Source organism: Microchirus variegatus (genome assembly GCF_963457635.1).
Source record: "Microchirus variegatus genome assembly, chromosome: 6".
Taxonomy (NCBI): Eukaryota; Metazoa; Chordata; class Actinopteri; order Pleuronectiformes; family Soleidae; genus Microchirus; species Microchirus variegatus.
In genome coordinates this window covers 21,115,936-21,136,903 of record NC_139807.1, presented here as the reverse complement: position 1 = coordinate 21,136,903, position 20,968 = coordinate 21,115,936, and the positions used below count along the sequence as shown (strand labels likewise).

General features: G+C 40.5%; 1 protein-coding gene across 5 annotated transcripts in view; it reads left to right on the top strand.

Annotated features, from left to right (window-relative positions):
- sh3tc2 (SH3 domain and tetratricopeptide repeats 2) overlaps nucleotides 1-19,770 on the top strand; it is a 30,223-nt gene extending 10,453 nt beyond the window's left edge. For 2 of the 5 annotated variants that reach the window (XM_083891169.1, XM_083891165.1), the window contains 20 exons: nucleotides 90-221; nucleotides 1,071-1,198; nucleotides 1,423-1,528; nucleotides 1,854-1,997; nucleotides 3,279-3,480; nucleotides 3,541-3,632; nucleotides 6,301-6,496; nucleotides 6,755-6,891; nucleotides 7,058-7,108; nucleotides 7,230-7,534; nucleotides 9,083-9,277; nucleotides 9,722-10,582; nucleotides 11,056-11,276; nucleotides 11,354-11,520; nucleotides 13,288-13,465; nucleotides 13,572-13,722; nucleotides 14,485-14,607; nucleotides 14,688-14,838; nucleotides 17,177-17,388; nucleotides 18,816-19,770. In XM_083891169.1, the coding sequence (XP_083747295.1) occupies nucleotides 90-221; nucleotides 1,071-1,198; nucleotides 1,423-1,528; nucleotides 1,854-1,997; nucleotides 3,279-3,480; nucleotides 3,541-3,632; nucleotides 6,301-6,496; nucleotides 6,755-6,891; nucleotides 7,058-7,108; nucleotides 7,230-7,534; nucleotides 9,083-9,277; nucleotides 9,722-10,582; nucleotides 11,056-11,276; nucleotides 11,354-11,520; nucleotides 13,288-13,465; nucleotides 13,572-13,722; nucleotides 14,485-14,607; nucleotides 14,688-14,838; nucleotides 17,177-17,388; nucleotides 18,816-19,514 (4,451 nt within the window). In that variant the 3' untranslated portion in view covers nucleotides 19,515-19,770. The remainder of the gene's footprint in view (nucleotides 1-89; nucleotides 222-1,070; nucleotides 1,199-1,422; nucleotides 1,529-1,853; nucleotides 1,998-3,278; nucleotides 3,481-3,540; nucleotides 3,633-6,300; nucleotides 6,497-6,754; nucleotides 6,892-7,057; nucleotides 7,109-7,229; nucleotides 7,535-9,082; nucleotides 9,278-9,721; nucleotides 10,583-11,055; nucleotides 11,277-11,353; nucleotides 11,521-13,287; nucleotides 13,466-13,571; nucleotides 13,723-14,484; nucleotides 14,608-14,687; nucleotides 14,839-17,176; nucleotides 17,389-18,815) is intronic. The other 3 variants (XM_083891168.1, XM_083891167.1, XM_083891166.1) reach the window with 3 other exon arrangements.
- Nucleotides 19,771-20,968: the final 1,198 nt, after the last annotated feature.

The window sequence follows — 20,968 nt, the reverse complement described above, 5'->3', positions numbered from 1 at the left end:
TTTATTATTTGTACCTTGAATCTAGCACTGAACTGAACTGACTGCAGCTTTAACATGATTCATGTGATTATTTGTTTTTTTTCTCTCAGGTGCAGGTGAGGATGAGGATTGTCCGGTGGTGGAGTCAGGCGAAGGAGGGGTAGAGCAAGACAGTTACTGGAAGAAGAAGGAAGCATTCTTTAGAGGAAGCACTGTGTCTCTGGGAGATAAATTCTCCTCAGGTATGTGAATGTTGCTTTCAGTGAGTCCGCTACTTAACCCACACAAGTATTCCCCGTGCATGTTATGTTTTTGCATAATGATGGAACACATTTGCCCGTCTACTGATCTTTTACACCGTCAGCACTTAAGCTTCATCCATCTTGTCCCCATAGGTTCTTGCTCGCAAATGGATTTAATTGGCTTCACTGAGAGTCCAGTTAGAAGCTTAATAGCTATGTAATTCCTCCAGGGACCAACGCTGTGTTCATCGAGCAGCTCACGGAAATATGAGCACCCATAGAAATCCTGTAATGAACTGTTCTGAAGTTTATGTCTCTCTCCTTTGTCGGAAGGACTATATTTCATTTATGTTGGGTAATTTCCCCTCATCATCCCTGATTTGTCCAAATGAGTTACTTTGACTAACTGAGTAAAAGATTATGATGCAATACAATATCATATGATATGCTTTACCATCACCATAGGAAAATTCATTTTAAGCTCAGTGATGCTACACATCACAGTTAATTGAATAATAAGGGAGTAAAGGGGAAGATCTATGAGGTAGCTATGATTACATTTAATCTCTCACTATTTGTGTTGGTTTGTTTATCTGTTACACTCTATTAAAATAATCTATTTTATTGTAATTTTTTTACATTCTTGTATAACTGTGTACGTTTTTCGCTAACATTTAAATTTTTTATACATATACATATATATATATATATGTATATGTATATCTATCGTCCGTCTGCCTACATTTAAAGTGATACCGTATCCCTCTATCTTGTTTTTGAAAATAACTTTTCATCTAAGATTATTTGATCATTTGGGAAAAGTGCCATTAATCACAGAATTCTTTTTAGAAATTGTGCTGTTGTTCACTGGACGGAGACGCTCCAGCGAGGATCCTGATCGAGCCCTACAGGAGGCTCTGCGCACACGACTACGAGTGGTAGAGAGCAACAGCCAGGACGTCATCCAGCTCTTTAAAGTGAGTGAGAGTCGGAGCTGACGACGCAGAGATTACACAGAGATTACTGTACTAATGTCTGTGTAATGTTTGCATTACTCTCCGAAACCACAATTAAGAATAAAGTGCACTATGATATGAGTCAGTAAAATGCCTGTGTAGTGTATGTGATATGAAATGGGATTGATTTTTACTGTGCGTGATGTGTAATATGCACTGGATGAAAAAGGCGACTGTTATTGCAGGACTTGTCCGCACGCTTGGTGTCTGTCCACGCCGAGAAGGACAGTTTTGTGCTCACGTTCAAGACTGTGGAGGAAATTTGGAAGTTTTCAACTTACCTGGCATTAGGTAAGAAGCCACACCCATTTTTTATTAATGTAATGGCCATAAAGACAGATGTCATCAGCCAAAAAGAAAGAAGAAAGTTTCTTCCAGTTTTGTTTGTTACAAATCTGAATAAGGAAAAACTTTTGAGCAGCAACTGCTCAAGGAAGCAGTTAGTGTGTGAAAACCCCCCAATTATAGCTTTCAACTTCAATTCGATTGATGTCTATTGTGTCACATGTAAAGTGTAATGCTGTAAAGAAAAAACAAACCAACTTTTTAGGGGTTTTAAGGAGCGATATCATCTATTATTGACATTCAATGGGGAGTTTTGTCTGCTCTGTCTCAGGCTATGTGGCTCGCTGCTTGGAGAACTTCTTGTGTGACCAGTCCTTTTGGCTGGACCCAGAGCTGCTCAGTGACCTGGAGATTAATGTAAGCGTGGATGAAGAACATCTGGCCACCCTCTACCTGGGACTGTTACTCCAGGAAGGTCAGTTACCCATGTTGTAACGTCAATTAATGGAAGATGGGTGGGCATTTTATGGACAGAGTGAAAAGGATCATCTGTAAAATTACTAAGCCTGATAAGATATGTGAATTTTAACCCTTTAACACCTAAGCCTCAAAATGTCTGTCTGGACTTGTTTTTGCTTATTTTAACAATAGAAGGACCAGAACATGTCCTGTGAATAAGCGATTTACAATTTATTGCAAGTTAAAATAGTGTATTAACAATTTCAAATGAAGAAAAACAAAAACAAATGATTGAATAAAAAAAACAATGTACATGTTAAATATGAAATTTGAACAGCATGAAACTTAAAATAACATTTGTTTGAGAGCCAAAAAAATGTACAGGCGTTTTTTTCAACTCTTTACTCTCGGGTGACAAAGACGCTGATTGCCGGCTTTCTGCAACAGCTCAAGTTAAATTACTGTAATATCCACATGTTGGATTTTGACTTTTTTTCCGATAGCACACACCGTCTGTATCAGACTAGTGTTTATGTTTTGTTGCCTTTTCTTTAAAATGCATTGAATTGACCACAATGGGACAATGAATAAGCTGTAGTACGAAGCTACAACATGACATTCGATCCCATTACTTGGAATCACTTTTTCACTTACCTCATTAAACACACTAGACAGTATATAGACTGTTGCTGGTGCACATGACTGAACATTATTGCAATAAATGACTTGCAGCCTTTAAACTCCTTGTGCTTTAGTAGATACTCGCTACTATGTGTAGCGAGTATCTACTACTTCTATTGTAATTACAACTATGGGATCCCATTTCATTTTTATGAACACAACTATTCTTTAAATAGTGTAAAGGAATTAAGTTAGAGCAGGTTGTTGCTTTATTTTTTAGCAATTTTATCTTTTTCATTGTACAACATTACCAGCTCAAGTACTATAATTATAGTAATTGTGTGTAGCATTGATTCTCTCCTGCCAGCATGCTCTATACACAGACATGACTTATATCTTCTGAACATTTCCCCAAGCCAAAAAGCGTCATAGAAATATATAATAGGACTGCAGTGCTGGCAACTAGTGATGGGAATTACATTAGGAGGGCTATAAAACATCCATCATTTTAAAAAGATTGAATGAGTGTGCAGTAGCTGTAATAGTTTTGCTTATTTTTAACGTAACTGTGGTGACTTTAATAAATGAAAAATATCTTTCAGGAATCACTGTCGGTGTCTGGTTTTATAAATGCTTGCTTGCATTGTGTGCTTTAAAGCCATGAATTGCTTTGCAGGATCCTTCTTTGCTAAGGCGCTGTTTACAAGAAGTGAGCAGGATGACGACGATGAAGAACAGCTGCCATTCAAAAAGAATGACCTGCTGATGGTGAGGGACACAGGCCAGGACAACATGCGGGAGGGCACCATGCTCTCCACGGGAAACCATGGCCTGGTGCCAGTCAATGCCATGCAGCCACTGCCGTACCCCTTCTATCAGTGAGTCACTCGTCATCAAATGTACCACTTCAGTTTCACACACTCTGATTTAATAAACAGTGCTTCCTGTTTGGTCAGGTGGTTCCTGAGGAAGTACCCAGGCTGTGCTGGATGCTCAACAACAGAAAAGGAATCATTTGAACATCCATTTGGTAAGAAGCACATGCATACTAGGCAGCATGTTAATACACATGCATTTGCACTAGGGCTGTAACGATATGCGTATCGAAATCGCAATACTCAGAGCCACGAACCTGGCTCGTAGCTCGTAATGCCCAGTTATTTTTCCAGTCAGCCACGTGATATGAGTTGTTAGTGCTACCAAACTTTTCAAATGACAATTCTTTTTGTTAGGGGTGTCAAATTATCGCGTTAATTGTGATTAATGAATTACAGTCATCAGTGACGCGTTATGTTTTTTAATCGCATTAATCTCTTCTTTACTGATGTCCCCAGTACCGGGGTAAGCGTCAGACGCAGCGACAACATCATTAAACCATGTCTAACTTTAATAAACACAGACATGCTGCATACCCACAGAAAGGTCAGAAACTCAGCTTAAAGCTCATATAAACCATTCTCATGTTCACGAAACACAGTTAAAACAACCATGGATGGATCAAACCTGCAGGAGCGGAAAAAAAAACGCTGCAGCGCAACATGTTTAACAGCGTACCATTTTTATCTCTATGAACAAAATTCACGGATCCAGCCCCAAAATAAGAGCAAAACAACTGACTTTCAAGAAATACAAGCATAAATGTTGTCTTACCTTTGCTGTTTATCAAAACAAGTTATTTCCACTGGAACAAAACCACTTCTAATGAAGAACTACACTTCCCAGCATGCTTTGGGGACAAATCCCAGTCTGGTTGATCATTTACTTCGTATTTTTCAACAGCATTATTTTGTTACAGAAAAGAGAAACATCTTTGGTTATTTATTTATTTATGTTCAAATCTGTTCACTGTGTTCCAATGTTACATTAAGTTGTTATATAAGAAAATGTTGTTTAAATAAAATGTTTTTTAAATCATTTTGACCGTGGGTCAAAAATCGGGATACAAATCGAATCGTGAGTTTGTGTATCGTTACAGCCCTAATTTGCACATAAGTTGAACCCAGGCACTTGTATGATGATTTAACTGTGAAGATTTCTGGTGCGTAGTGTAAACGGCTACCCTTCTTCCCCACTGTTAACAAAAATGAAACAATCGGAATAATTTTTAAGATGCTATAACCCAATTTAATTAGTACTTTTTACGTTGCACTGGTAAAGATTTGATTTAAAAATAGGTTAAAATGTTACAAGGTTTTGCATATAGTGACAAATCTACACATGCGTAACTATTTTAGCCTTTTAAAGCTCTGTTTTGTTTTTTTCTAGGCTGTAGCTTCAATGTGTTGGCTTAAGTTACATGCAAACTAAATAACATTTTTATTTAAAGGTCCCATATTATGCAAAATCAAATTTTTAACTGTTTAAATCCTTATATTTGGGACTCTGGAGGCCCTATCAGTCGGCAAAGTGTGGTCCTCTTCAGTCTAAGTACAGGAGATAAAACAGAATAATTTTAAAGATGCTATAACCCAATTTAATTAGTACTTTTTAAGTCGCACTGGTAAAGATTTGATTTAAAAATGGGTTAAAATCTTACAAGGTTTTGCACATAGTGACAAATCTACACCTGCGTAACAATTTTGGCCTTTAAGAGATCTGTTTTGTTTTTTCTAGGCTGTAGCTTCAATGGCTTACTCATGTTTTTGTGGTCCTCCTCAGTCTAAGTACAGGAGATAAAACACGCAATGCTGACTTCCGTGCTCCTTGGGACATGACAATGACATTAGTATTGGCCAATCACAAGCTGTCTTCTGGGGGTCAGAGTTCACTCTGAAACATCGCGGCTGACGAACAGCGTCAGAAAAGAGGATTTCAATTGGCTCGTTTACAGCAACTAGGAGGTTTTTGACCATAAAAACAAGTTAATATATGTAAGTAGACCTCCATAACTAACATTTATGTGCAACAGGACCACTCTTTGTGACCTTTAATACTGTACTATTAAACAGAGCGTTCTGAATAGGGCTGTTTTGGCAGGGTGATTGAACTGCTGTAGTGCTTCATCCTAATGATATTTTGACCAAAACATGTCACAGACATGTTCATTAGGACACCAGGGAACTAGGTTAACTTGGAGAAATAGGGTATAATATGGGACCTTTAAAAAGACACAAAAGCTGCTCCTGATACACCTGTTGTTAACATCAGCTTGGCATTTTGGTGTTTTAAAAACAGCTTCTGCATGACAGTATATGGGAAAAAATGTTACACTCAATCACTTCCTAATTCTTTCCTATTGGCCAACAACTCATCTATCAGCTGCTAAAAAAAAGCTCCATTAAAACTTAGTTTATGTTTTCCTTGTCTTCGGTCTAATGAAAGAAATCTGTTCTCTGACTTTTCACCATTGGTGTTTATCTTTAGTCGTACTTTGAAACTAAGCAAACAACTGCAGAGGAGAGAATAAGCTTTCTGTTTACAACAGCACACACACGATAAGTGTTTTTAGGTGTGTTATCATGGAGACAGATTTCTTCTGATAAAGAGCTGAAACGCTTGTCGAGACACAAATCGCTTTTATCTAAAAAAATGCTGCTTTTATATGAAAATGGAGTAGTATGAATGTGTCCTTATTTACTGCTTACATCAAAGATGTTTTCTCTCACTGCAGACTTCTCTTAAGCTCATGGTCATGGTGATCTCAAACGTCTAATATGTTTTGCTTGTCCTAATCGTGTTTTCCTCATTAAATATCTCAGTCAAAGGTTCCTGTGTAGCAGTGGTTGACTACTGTCCAGCGGGGCCAGATGAGCTCCAGCTGTGCCAAGGTGACATTGTGGAGATCCAAGGTCTGCTAGTTCAAGCTCTTGGTGTGTTCATAGGAACACACACATCCACAGGACACACTGGATTTATACATAAGGCCCACGTCAAACCTCTGGACACCATGCCACTGTAAGAAGCTCCATGTTTTAGTTATACAAGACATGACATGGATTGAATGTACCAGTCTGCTGATGTTGTGAATCATTCTAGCTTTAAAGCACTTCATCTTGATGAAATACACATTAGTTACCTCTTGTTTATAGTCCTTCTCCTGTTTTCTAATGAATTCCATTGAGTGTATCTGCTGTCTGGACATGGTGGATCGGGTGAGGAGGAGGGAGAGATGGCTCAGAAGATAATAATGCTGCCTTTGTTTCTCCTGCACAGAGATGGGCAGTTGGTCTTTCTTACTGAGGAGGAGCGAGACAGCCTGGCTCAAGTTAACCCATGTAACCCTGAGCCAAGTGACAGCGGCCTGCTGGAAAGACTCTTCTCATCTGATACCAGTTCTGTGTACAGGCTAGGTAAAAGAAAAAAGAGCTGATCAAGAGATAGCTTTTTCATCTTGTGACAAGTCAAAACCATAATTAAAGTGTGCTACTATTTCATTTGTTCTGGGAGTAAAAGAAGCTGCACCGTGTTCCTAATTTAAACTAGTGCTTTTAATTGGTTTACCCTGTGTGTTTTCAGACAGGCTGGATGATTCAGATTTTATGTACATCAGGAGTCAGCCCAAACATGGTAATGCTTCACAATTCTCTGTGGAAATCAGCTGTTGATTAGTTTATTTATTTTAATAGCACACTCACTGTCTCTGCTCTGCATTGTTACACTTAATGCTGTATCCTTTGTCTACTCAAAGATCAAAAGGTTTCTTCAAGTGCACGCCAGAGTGTCATATCAGAGCGAAGTGGAGGAACACCCCCCTACCACTCCTCCCCACGCCAGTCTGTCTCTATCTCATCCCCACGGCTGTCCATGTATCTCTCGCAAAACCCTCTGCCACGCGATGGGGAGCATCTGTCCTTCACTCTGGACGACACATTCAGAGAGCTGGATGAGTTCCAAGAAGACCCACCTCTGTTCTTGGAGGAGAACAGCTGGGAGGGGGAGGATTCCCATGTCAGTGACCCCACACTGACCCTGCTCAACCACGAACACTTCCAGGTCAGCAGAGTCTCAACATTCATTTATCAAGCCCAAACCAGAGCTTCAGGAATCGGGAAATGAACAGTGGAAATTAATTTTATATATATGTATACGTATATATATATATATACGTATACATATATACATATATACACATATATACATAAATATATATATGTGTATATATACACACTACCAGTCAAAAGTTTTAGAACACCACAATTGTTCCAGTTTTATTGAAATTCAAGCCATTCAAGTCTAATGAATAGCTTGAAATGGTACAAAGGTAAGTAGTGAACTGCTAGAGGTTTTTAAAAAAAAAAGGGTAAGGTTACCCAAAATGAAAAGTAGAAAGTCAAGGTGTCAGTGAGTACAGTTTCCTTCACCATCAAAAGGCACTCAGAAACAGGGAGAAATTCTGACAGGAAGAGGTCTGGCAGACACAAATCCACAACATAATCAGAAGACAAGTTTTTGAGAGTCAACAGCTTGCGTGATAGGCGGCTCACAGGACAGCAGCTTCAAGCACAGCTTAAAAGTGGTCGTAGTAATAAGCAAGTTCAGTTTCAACTGTGAAGAGAAGACCTCGAGTTGCAGGTTTGAATGGTCGAGTTGCAGCAAGAAAGCCATTGCTAAGATGTCAGAATAAGAAGAAGAGGCTTGCCTGGGCCATGAAACACTGCCAATGGATTACCGAAGTCTGGAAGACTTCCTGTCAGAGTTTCTCCCAGTTTCTGAGTGCCATTTTATGGTGAAGGAAACTGTACTCACTGACACCTTGACTTTCTTCTTTTCCTTTTGGGTAACCTTACCTCACTACAGTTCACTACTTACCTTTGTACCATTTCAAGCTATTCATTGGACTTGAATGGCTTGAGTTTCAATTAAAAAAAATGGAAAAATTGGGGTGTTCTAAAACTGGTAGTGTTTACATATATATATATATATATACTGCATCACTCTGTGGGGAGTGATGTCTATGCACATTTACTTTTACCACCCAGTTCCATCTTACAACGCATTTAGAATTGTATTGTCTTACAATTTTTCAATTGTTTTATTTTTGGAAAAAACATCTCATATTTCTGTGGGACTTAAAAAGAGTTTTTCATATATATAATTTAAAAATAAGTGTAATGTTTCTGTTAGAATTTAAAGAGTCTTGGAGAGGTTAAAGAGATTGTTGGACACAATAGGGGGGAAAAGCTGAGAGATTCTCCTTGAGCAGCAACAAGGAAAATCCCCTGGCAAACAGCTGATCACAGCATCGACATCTCACGACATGAGTGTGCATGTTTGAGGGGAGAGGAAGACAGAGCTTTATTGTACATTATACTTTTTGTATAATGTTTCTAGATCAAGGTATTTTTTGCCTGGATTTTTACAATCTTTTTTTAAAGAAAGGTTTCAAATTAAAATTAAATAATGTGACTAGATCTTTTTGTGTTATGACCAAAACTTCATTAAAAAAAAGAATTTCATCAAAGAATCAACCTCCATTATTTTGGTGATCATGTTCTGTTGTTTCACAGTTTATTAAAAATGTTTAATTGGTTATTTTTCCAGGAGGACTTCCTGCCTCTGTATGACCTGCAGTACTCCTTCCTGTGGTTGACCTTCAGTGGGAAGACTGAGGACGAGCTCTCAGGTCTCCTCGAGAGTGTCAGGGAGTGTGCCAAGAGGACGGGCATGCACTGGGCACATCGACGGGCATGCTTTCTCCTCGGAAGACTCTGTGCGCGGAAGCTGAAGCTCTCTCAGGTCAGAATTAAATTTTCAGTATTAGATGAGTGTATTGATCATATACTATAAAAAAATGGATGTAGTCTCTTCAGGTTTGCAAAGTGAAGTGGAAGAAAAACAAATGGAAGTAGCAGTTAGTAAAAAGGAGGCTGTAAAAAAGAAGTTTGAATGGAAGGCTGTGGGAAAAGACTACTTTTCCCATGATTTACGTCAGTAAATATTATACAAGGAGTTAATGGTCTCATGGTAGTTTCAGGTCTTATTCAGAAGAACATTTAGTAAGTTTTGTGAATTATGTTCCCATTTAGAGGAAAATAGATGATAAAACAGAGCACATACTGACAGCTAATATCGTCCAATAGGTGTTTGGTTGCAGGTGACTGCAATTGGACTGCGTACTGTATTTTTTCTATACATTTTATGTTACCTATCACTCCATACTATGTTTACTCTTTTCCTCAGGCACGTGTGTACTATGAGGAGGCTCTGAGTGTTTGTGTGGACAGTTTCTCAGACACCCCCCTCCTCATGGCTCTATACACCAACCTCACTGCCCTCTACTTGAAGCAGCGCATGACTGACAAACTGCCCCAGACTTTGGAGAAGGCCAGTGCTCTGCTTCTCTGTCTCCCCAGCCACACCTTCACCTCCACAGACGAGGTCGAACTGCTGAAGCTGCTCCTAAGGAGATCAGTGGTGATGGGAGACAAAAGACTGGAGGCTCGTGTCTGCTACCTCATTTCCAGCCTCTTCCTGCATCTCAAGAAGACTGACGATGCCCTTCCTTTAGTTGAGAGACTCCAGTTTCTCACTGTAACTCTCTCTGCTGCCGAGGGACGACCCTTAGCTCCGTTGGACCTCAACTGGCTCTTGAGTTGGCTCTATCATCGTAAATACATGCCTTACTTAGCACTGGCTTCTCTGAGTCTGGACTCAAGACAAGACCACTCACTCCATGATGGCTTTCAGGGGATTGAATTGTTTATCAGGAACTCTGTTCGCATGAATCCACGCTGGAAGGAGGGAACTTCCCTATTCCCTGCCCCAATTGTGGTTTACCTTCAACGAGCGTTGGCTATAGCTAAGCAGGGGGACGACATGAAGACCCAAAGGGACTTGTGTTTGGGCTTGGCCTCAGTCTACCAGCAGTATAATGCATTTGACAAAGCAGTGCTCTGTGTTCAACAAGCCGTGGAGATGGGTGGTCACATCAATGAGGAGGAGGGTTTTGAGGCCTCTGTGGTGCTTGGGTGGTTGCTGGTGTTGACAGGACAAGCAGAGAGAGCCCAGAGCGTCCTACAACCACTGCTCACATCACTTCAGGTAATTACTCACCTACATCATTTCTCTACCTCCATTTCCACCAAGCGGTATTTGGTCCATTTTAGTACACAATGGCAGTCAACTTGACCTGCTTTTTAATATCCATAAAACGCACCTCAAATACAATCCCTCAACCTGTCTCTGCTACGGCTACCCTGTGCACGTATTGCTGCTCGTCCTTTAAGCCCCTCCTCCATCCCAGAATCCACCTGCAGGCTCCAACTGGGGGACTTAATGTGAACATATCTGTGGGGAGTCGGAGCCTTAACGCCAAAACTAAATAATTTGTATTGTGATGCAATAAACATTCAAACGCGAGTTGTCTGACTGAAATGCAATTATTTGTGTTCCCATAGTCAATAGTTGTGAAGTGTAAAACTGATCAACATCCCACTTTTTTGGCACCCTAAACTGCACTGGTACTGCTTTGTGGAAATGCAGCTTATCATTTGTGTGTGTGCATCTCTGTCCAGGGTTCAGACAGTCCCACACAGCGAGGTGTGATCCACAACCTCTTAGCTTTATGTCTAAGGCAACAGAGTCGTGTCCCAGAGGCAGGCTGGCATCTCCACTCAGCCTTGGTGATCTCCAGGGAGAGTGGTAATCAGAGGAACCAGGCGCTTGCGCTGGCCAACCTGGGCTGCCTGGCACTGGATGTGGGGGCGTCAGGGGTGGCACAACGCTTCCTAGTCAGGTGAGATATCTGTATTTTAAGATGTGAAAAGAGGGGACGCAGACGCTCACTGACTGTGGTGTTAATTATATCATCAGATCACTGCACCTTTTTCTTGAGCTTTGGGACAGCCCCACAGATGAGGAGCATGTTCAGACCTACCTGTGGCTGGGGCGGAGCTACAAAGACAGGGGGAGGAGACAGGAAACCAGAGCGTGTTATGAAATGGGACTGTTAATTGCACTACATGCCAGAAACTTGCACAGTAAGTATGTCATGACCACAGAAGGTTAACTTCAAATTGAGGCAGAACAAATCTCTTTCTTAAAAACAATTTAAATTATTTAGTTTTTAAGGACAATTTCCAATCTATTGAGCTGTATTTTATTCTGTGAACTGTGTCAGAGCAGGTCTGTGAATGTTTCAGTTGAGGAGAACTTGTCAGTGACCTCCAGTGGACAAACAATGTAACACAAATCCATAATCATATATATATTATAGTTATTTATAATAATAATAATAATAATAATAATATATTATAATAATAATAATAATAATAATATAGGGTTTGTCAAATAAAATAACATATAACTGTACGGGTAATAAAACAACATTGTGCTCATCAAGATTAAAAAAACAAACTAAAAAGGCATTAAAGTAAATACATTTGAAAACATAAAATACATCAAATGTGAACAAATACAAATAATGTGTCAAAAGCAATATGATAAAAACTATAGTGAGACTGGTGGCTTATCGCTGGCTCACAGACAAGAGTGTAGGTTGTTGGTAGTCAGAGATCGCAAGATGGTGCCACTGTGTGTTGCTTGGCCGCCTGTTGCACTTTGGCTGATGTTTATGTTGTTTATAACCCTTGACACTAATCAGATCGAGTCTCTGCTGGTGTATGATCGACAGGCTCTTTTGGCTCTTCGACGAAATGTCGGAGAATTATGTGCATTCAAGCATAATGGGCAGAAAACTGTGCCTCCATTACTAGCGGGGATCCCGACTTACCTGTGCCGGGCCTCTGCTCCCCCTCCTCGGCGAAAGCGCCCCTGCCCCCGCGGCAAACGCGGTAGCCGGCTGGTGAAGCTGAACGTCTCGCTGGCTCAATTGTCATTCATCAATTCATGGCAGGCAGGTGGAAAAAGGACAAGCTGCAGGTTTCTCGCCAAATCCTAAAAGACTGCTGGCACTGCTACCAGAGCACTGTCAAAAAGGCTAGAAGAGAGCACCTGTCAAACATTATTGAATCAAATTCTCACAACCTACGTGTTCTATTTAAAACCATAAAGTCTGTTCTTGGCTCACCTCAGCATGTGCACAGAGGAATCACCTGAAATGTGCAATAGCTTCCTGCAGTTCATTGATAAGTTTGCTAACGCAAGGGCTCTCATTATCACACCTGCATCTGACCCCTCTAACAGTGTGCTTTGCTCAGCTGTGCTTGATTCGTTTGAGCCCGTGTCTCTGATTGCCTTAGAAAAAGTGGTTGGCCAGATGAAGCCATCAGGCTCTCCCTGTGACACTGTCCCGCCTCTCTTTCTTAAAGAGGTATTCCCTTATATAGGGCAGTCAGTTCTGGCCATTATTAACAGCAGTCTGCCCCCAAAGCTGTGGTACAACCCCTGCTTAAGAATCCTGGCCTTGATCGTGGTATGCTAGCCAATTAAAGTCCAAGCTGCCTTTTATTTCAAAAATCCTGGAAATAGTTGTCCACGCTGCTACAGTCGTTCCTGAGCATGAGCATGATCAAACAATATGTATCAAACAAATAAACATTATTACCATAAAAAATGGTCCTCATCATCTTTATTCCTCAGATTGTTTGGTGGAAAAAGAGAGGTCAAATTTCTTTGGGGCTGGGTTTTATAACCTATAACGTGAGGTTAGGAGTAGCTGAATAATGATTATTTGCAATGTTGGTTGTTTATCTGTTGACATGCACTGTGTAAGCTGACACTGACATTTGTGTGATTAAGATGAAATGAGGAGGAACAAGTGGTGACACTTTTGCTCTGTGTCTCAGGTCAGATGGTGGTGGCCAAGGTGCTGAGTCGACTGTACGCTGACATGCTACTGTATGGTCAGAGCATTGTTTATTTTGAGCACTGTGTGTCAGTATCCAGAGATCTCAAGGACAAGAGATTAGAGGGAGAGTACCTGGAAATCCTGAGCAGCCTCTACCTCACACTCAACACTGAGAGGTGATTGTTATCCTTCCCCTGACTCTCTTCTCTTTCAGTGTTTTTTAAAAACCTTTCAGTTTTTCTTATTATTTACTTTAAAAAAATGTTGTTTTGTGTGTTGTAGATCTTCACGTAAGTCTCTGGACTACACCAAGCAGAGTTTGAGGATTTCTATTGATTTGGGGAAGAGGGAGGAAGAGTCAGAGACGTGGTTACAAGTAGGACGCATATATCACCTCATCAAGGAGGACGAGCTGGCTGACATGTACCTGCAGGTGAGGAGGAGGGGCTACCCTGTACTCCCTGGTTACAGGACCAATAGTCAAGGTTTTGCAATTTGTCTAAAATACAAGCAAACTTTCTTTATTTATACATACATAGGTTAATTTCAAATTTACATCTGAAAGCAGAAAAAGCAGTCTGGTTGCTTTTCTTGGATCTCCTCCTATAGTTTTGGAGTACATAACACAATAAATAAACATCCATCCATTGTACTGCTTTAACCTCTCTGTCTTAAAAAACGCTGACACTCCCCCCTTCCTTCCCCTCTCCTGGCCATGTGCATTTGTTTACAACTGAGCTGTTGCACAAGCTGTGGAGCCATGTCCATGCTGCTCGGCATCCATTTTTCATCATTTTGTTGTGTGTTTTTGGTCTGATGTTTACTCATGTGTGTGCCCCTCACTCAGTCAGACAGTTGTTTCCTCTTACTCGCTTTCTCCGACAACGGTTTTCTCTGCTTCTTTTCCGCCGACTCTGCCATGAAGAGCGTCAGAAAAAGGGTATCACTGCCTCGTGAGACCCAAGACTTTGCGAGACCTCCTGATTCTGAATGAATCTGGGTCGGTGGCCCTGATCTTGCAAGGCTGGTTTTCAGCTTACAGACAGTAGGGGGCAGTGGAGACAGCCCACATTCTCCCCACAACAAGCCATTTTAACATCATAATGACCCTGAGGGTGTTAAATTAGGGTAAAGATCTTGCATAGGTGTATTTTAAAGTACTTTAAAGGGATTGGCTGTATAATATGATTGACAGGCAGCAGTGAAGACAGCATTGAGGATGAATGATTCTCACTTTGCCATGAGCATCTACGAAGAGGCTGGGGATGTCTACTTCAGAGGTCACAGGAATCAGATGTCTTCTTTGCCTTTCTTCAGGGTGAGAGAGTACAAAATGTTTTTATTTTATTTTTTTTTCAAATCAGGTTTAATTGAACAAATATTTTGTATATTACTCAGGATGGCAGTCTACCATTTGCACGCTGTATCAAGGACGTCCACTCAGAGTTCCGTTTGTTGAGTAAATTGACAGAGCTGTTGATGAACCACGGTGAGCTGGAGGAGGCTCTGCAGTACGCGCCACTGGCTGTTGAGATTGCCGCCAAAACAGGTACTGATCTGGGGCAAGTGGAATCACAACCATATTTTATTAATAATAATACTAATAATAATAATAATAATCATCATCATCATTCTTTATAACAGGGAAAGGGACAGCTCTCCTTCTCTCCAGTGACATGCGGTGAGCTCTAGGGTAGAGTAGGCAGGCAGTCACAGACCCAAGTAGTACACACACTAAATTAGTATTTCATACTTGCAGACAGTGCACCATGCAATCTGAGAATATCAAGATTTTAGGGCTGTACTTAACAGAAACTTAAACTGTGTGTGTGTGTGTGTGTGTGTGTATTGGCCTTCGGTTTACAGAGTCTACAGAGTTTACAGTTGCTCTGTTCTTTTTCTTATACCACTCCTTTTGAAAAGTACGTATCGTTTTCTGTCCCTTCCTTTGGAGAAGGTCCGGTAGCTCAGTCGTGGGTCTCCTGCTAATAAAAGCTTCCGTTTTTCATCAAATGCCAGCCTTAATATATGTTTAAGCCTCTCTTGTAGAGCCTTCATTACACCTCCCACTTAATTGCTGAACGTAAAACAGCGAGAGGGCGTGATGGTGTTGACAATTCACGAAAGCAATGCGAACGTAAATGCAGCACAAACAGTTACGTCAATAGGCAGCGTAGCATTGTACTTTTTGACGTACATTTTAACTATACGGGAAACTGAGTGCACATGCGCAAACAGTCCCATTCACGGTGATGAGACAGAAAGGCAGAGAAGGTCTGTGCCTTTACTCTGTAATAGAACGATATGGCGAACGGCTTGTGCAGCCGCTGCCTGACCAGAAAACAGCACTGTTGAGTCGCTTTTATTAGACTATGAAAATCACCAAATGCAGACACATTCAAAGTTATCTGAAATTAAAAAATACAAAATTTAAAAATATTTAAACACTGCCTACCCTGACCACACGTCACTGCTTCTCTCTTTAGGGCATCCTGCAAAACCACATGCAATACATAATAACAAATGTGCTGAATAAACCAAACAAAAAAACACCATCATATACACAGAAAACAGTCACACATACGTTCACTCATACATCCACACTTGTCCAGGGCTAACAAGTGTTTAAACTTTGCATGTTTCTGACAGTAATATTTAAAAGCAATTGTTCCACTGTCAGTGTTGCTTTTCATGGGTAAGATAATCTTGTGACTTGGTGAAGTGTGGAGTAGATCTATTAATTAAGTATCATAATAGATGCCCTGGTAATTTGCCAATAAGTACTTGTAGACTCACAAACGAATGCGGAAGTAACTCAGGGTTTGACTTCCTGTTGATGTGTGGCACCTCCAGTAGTTTCCTCCACGTAACTGTGAACATAGTGAATCTGCTTTCTTCACAATGTCCTGCAAACACAACTAACTGTCACTGACAATTTGAAATGGCCAGTCAGTTCCACATCAGTGTAATAATATTATTAGGAGCGATTCCCAGCGATAAAACAACCTTAATTCAAACACAAAGTTTATGGTTTTAAGACTCACAATACTGTGATTTGAAGCATGTAGTGGCTTCTTCAAAACTTCAACTTGTGTAATTTTGAAAAAAAAACGGAAATCCCTAATTTTGAAAAAAAAAAACACGTTTTCCTGTTTTTCTCGTTTTGCGCTCGGCCGACTTGTTTCCGCTTGGTCCGTGGCGGGTCACATGTTACGGATTGAGAGGATGACATGAGGAAGTTATTTTGTGCTGTCCCTCAGTGTGGAGGGTTGGAATTAAATAATCAATTAATAAAAGTCATCAATGTAACCCAGTTTTAATGATATGATATCAACTGTTACTTGTGACACCAAGTCACACACTAACGACACTTAAAAAAAATTAACTTTGGTTTTTCCTGCAGCTGCTGAGGTCAACTTGATCTTCTGAAGGTTTATTTTCAAAAGTGAAATGAACAGACATATAGATACTTAGCTTCTTCATGTTAAGGCTTTTAGCCACAGGGCATTTTATTATTCCTCTCAGGACAAAAAAGTTTGTATTTCAATTTGCATCCATATTCCTGTCTCATTTGCAGCTAATGATCAAAACATTCCTGTTCCATTAATGCCTTTCGCATAAACTAACTGTTGTTATATCAACCCCTGACTGACATATGATACCTGTTTTATAGAAGTGATCTGTCAAATATCTGAATATCTGTCAATGTTGTTGTCATGCCTGCAACATAAACTAATGACAGGAAATGCCATATCGGAAGTGTCTGAAAATAAGGTCATAAGTTAAAACAATACTAGTCAAATGTTTTGTTGTACCTTAAAATGACAGCTGATGCTAATCAGCTAATGAAGGAACACTGTCACACAGTGTTGTTGTTTTTCCCTAAGCTGTGCAGGTGAATGAGAGGACAGCGTACCACAGGCTGGCGACAGTTTACTACAGACTGCAGCAGTATGAGATGGCAGAAAACTACTACCTCAAGTGCCTGTCCCTCTGCCCCCCAGTCCTGCAGCACCCAAAAGAGGCTCGCTACTACACCAAGGTCTACTGTAGACTGGGAAATATCACCCTACACAAACTGAAGGTTTGTTTGTTAAAGGTAAACATTTTTAAAAGTGGTTTCAGGAGCTCTGACACAGTCAGTGCTGATGTTACTGTGAGCACTGCACTTGTGAAACCAATGTCCTCCTGCCACCTGAGAAAAAAGGAAAACCGGTTTTCAGCAACTTAACAAAAGGTTCACCAAACAAAATGTAAGCCTGCTCCATCGATGTCATCTAAAGAATAATGACGTTTTTAAAATGCTCACTCTCCTGCACCAAAGTTAAAAAAACAATGAATTTACATCACAGCACACATGAATTGTTATTCCAAACGTGTTATTTTGTGACTTTGATTGTTTCAATACTTTTATGGACTTAATGGACTTAGGTGATACAACTTTACCAAACAAGGCAGCTGTAGTCCAGCAGTTCTGTGTCCCCCCCATACAGATTTTCTCTATGGAGCGTTCAGTTGGAAAAGGATTAATCATATAGTATTTAGATAACATAGACAAGCAGGTGTAGATTTTATTAGGTGAGCTTCTTGTAAAGTGGCTGATATGTGTCTCTTCTGTCCCCGCTGGTTCCAGAGTGGTGGCAGAACACATGGTGTAGTCAGCACTGACTGTGTCAACAACTTATACAGACACACTTTAAAAATCATTACAACTGCTTTTTAGTCCAGTCTGTCCCTGGTTTCATCTGTGTTCATTCAGTCAGGCTGAGTTTCCATTACGCGTGCCAACAGCCTTTGATCTCACGTCAGAGGCGACGGAACAATCGATATAGATGATATATCTATAGCTGATTCAGATAGTAGACCAGGTTAGAGCTGGACCCGTTAAGGTAAAGCGGGGTTCCCTGTTCCTCCAGTCTTAACCGGGGAACATAGGTACGACCCCTCCTTGAATCACAAACTGCAGACCAATGTAAGCCCATACCAGTACAAACACGCATTTCTCCTATGGATATCTATATTTAATTTATTTAGATATACCAAATAAGAAATGAATGTGCGTCATCTGTGAACGCGTAGTTGAACATTTACAAATATAATATAACTATAAATAACCGCAGCCATGTGCGCGCACCGCTGTGCCAGTTAAGACCTGCCTTTCAAACGTGCTAAATATAGACGCTAAAATAAACACCTCAATCAGTTTCAGGTTTGATAAATCGATTTGCGCGTGCTAAAATAACATCTTTACATTTTCTCCTCCCATCACACGCAAAATAGCGTGTAAACGCCCCATATTACATATGCATTAAGGCAAGAACGCTAAATGGGTTGCCAGTGCTATTTTGCCCGTCTGAGGGACGCACTCCTCGTTGCGCCTTGTTAGTAGATCAGCATCAACGCAGATCTGCGTGTGCAATCCAGTTTGCACACGTTTTTGCACGCGCAAAGCTTTAGTAAATCAGGCCCTAAGTCTTCAATTTCAGTGAGACCTGATCTGAGCTCTGCACCGTTCACTCTGTCCAGGATGCTTTTGATGCAGTGGGCTACTTCCACTTGGCCCTGTCAGCAGCTCTGGAGGACCAATCTCACCCTGAGGCTCTGTATGTGGTGTACATGAAGCTGGCAGAAATCCATGGAAATCACATGCCCGACGCTCACTTGTGCCAGGTTTACAGGGACAGAGCCCAGAGTCTGAGGAGAGTTCTGGCCGGAGAGGAAGGCACTGCTGTTGAAGAGGACAGCATGGACGACCCAGACACAGAGACTAACGTACATAGGGAACAGCACTCGGATGTTGAAATGGGACAAACAGACAGTTTGTTTAAGAGCATTGATTCCATACCTGAAAATGAAAATTACAAAGGCGTATTAAGCCCAAGAACATGTGTGAGGCATATAGCCACAAAGGATGGCTGTAGAGGGACTGATTTTGGAAATGCTCATAGGAAAGAAGACCACAATCACCATCTTCCTGGCACAGATAGCGCTTGCGGGACAGACACCATCACCAGTCAATCGTACAGTGAAAGTATTTTCTCTGAGTCCTTTGATACGGCCAAGGAGCATATGTCGGACACCAGCAGCTCCAGTGACACTTCGCAAACTTACCAGAACCCAACAGATGGGGCTGACCCAGACTTTGACACTGACCACATGTGCACCCAAGTACCTGCTCATACCACCAACGATATCACAGGAGACACAAATGTTAAGAGACACTGATTCTCATGAGGAAAAGGGCGTGTGTGTGCAGATCCTATTGAAAAACATGTCAGTGAGGAGGACAGTTGGCCTCAGCTTGACCACAGAGAAGCTGCCGACTGCACAGAGACACATGAATCTGATACTGGAGACACGCAGGGTGAGCATGAGGACTTGGACCATGTATACATGTAGTTGCACTTTCTGTTCTTCACTGACATTTCCCTTGTCTGGTCACATGTTCCCTGACCGGCAAACTGATTGCAACGTTCCAGTCACATGGCACTTATTGGAAGAAAAAAAGATGACAATACTGTAAATAAAAAGAGAGAAATGTCATTAAAAGCATGTGCCTTTTGTGTAAGATATACTGTGGTTATAACATTGCACTACACTTGTAATATACAATTTATAAATTCTTGTATCTCTGGAAGATATGGTGAAAACATAAAAAAAAAATTTTTTTATATATATATATTGCCTATTTTGTGCTTTTTAAAAATTCAAATAATATTTGGATAGATAAACAAACCAGAAACAAAATACAATACAGTGTGAATTTCAATAATATCAACCAACTCCATAAATCGTATATAAGCTAATTTATTTGTAGTTTTTGTCAGGAAAGGGCATATTAGGGGACTTGATATATATATATATAGTATACACATTTGATGTATGAGCTAGTGAATACATCACTGGTACAGTGTGTGGGGTATGGAATGAGAAGTTACATCACCTTTTGCATTTAAGAGAGATTGAGTGATTTTGATTTTTGAATCAATTTTTTTTTTTTTTTTTTTTAAATCATCTGAATGTATTCAAATTCACACATCAGTCTTACTCTTTAGAATAAGTCAAATAAATAAATAGATAAACCCTTGAATTATATGAGCACATCTTCAAACTGCAGTATGTGGTTTTCCACAGAACACAACTCCTGATTAAAACACCAAACATGCTGGAAAGAGTCCAGATCACCTGCTGCTTTGTACTTCATCATATTGATAGACATAGTGACAGGTTCAACAATAAAACCATCCTCCACCTTTCTCCTTCGGCTAAAATACGCCGCCATTTTGGCCTGCCCTAAAACAAAGTTTAAAAGCTGGCATTTGTTCTTGTGTTGGTGTGTGTATTTAAAACCCAGAATAAAAAGCTGCTTGGTAAAAACCTCTCCACATTTGGTAAAAACAGTTAGTAAAAACAGAAACATGGGTAAAAGACAAAGACATTCATGAAAACAGTGAAACACAGTCTTTCATTGGTCACCGTAGGGAGTCCTCTACTGCTGGATTTATGGTGGACACAAAGGAGTTCACTGCTATGATCCCATGGAGGACTCTCCAGTGAATGTCTGCATGTATTTTAGAGAGTGGAGGCTTGTAGAAGGATCTCAGGTTTGTTCTGCAGGAGCCAGCTGCAGATATCTCCTCCATGGGGTGTCAGGTCGCTTGTCTAGTTTCATTTTGTTG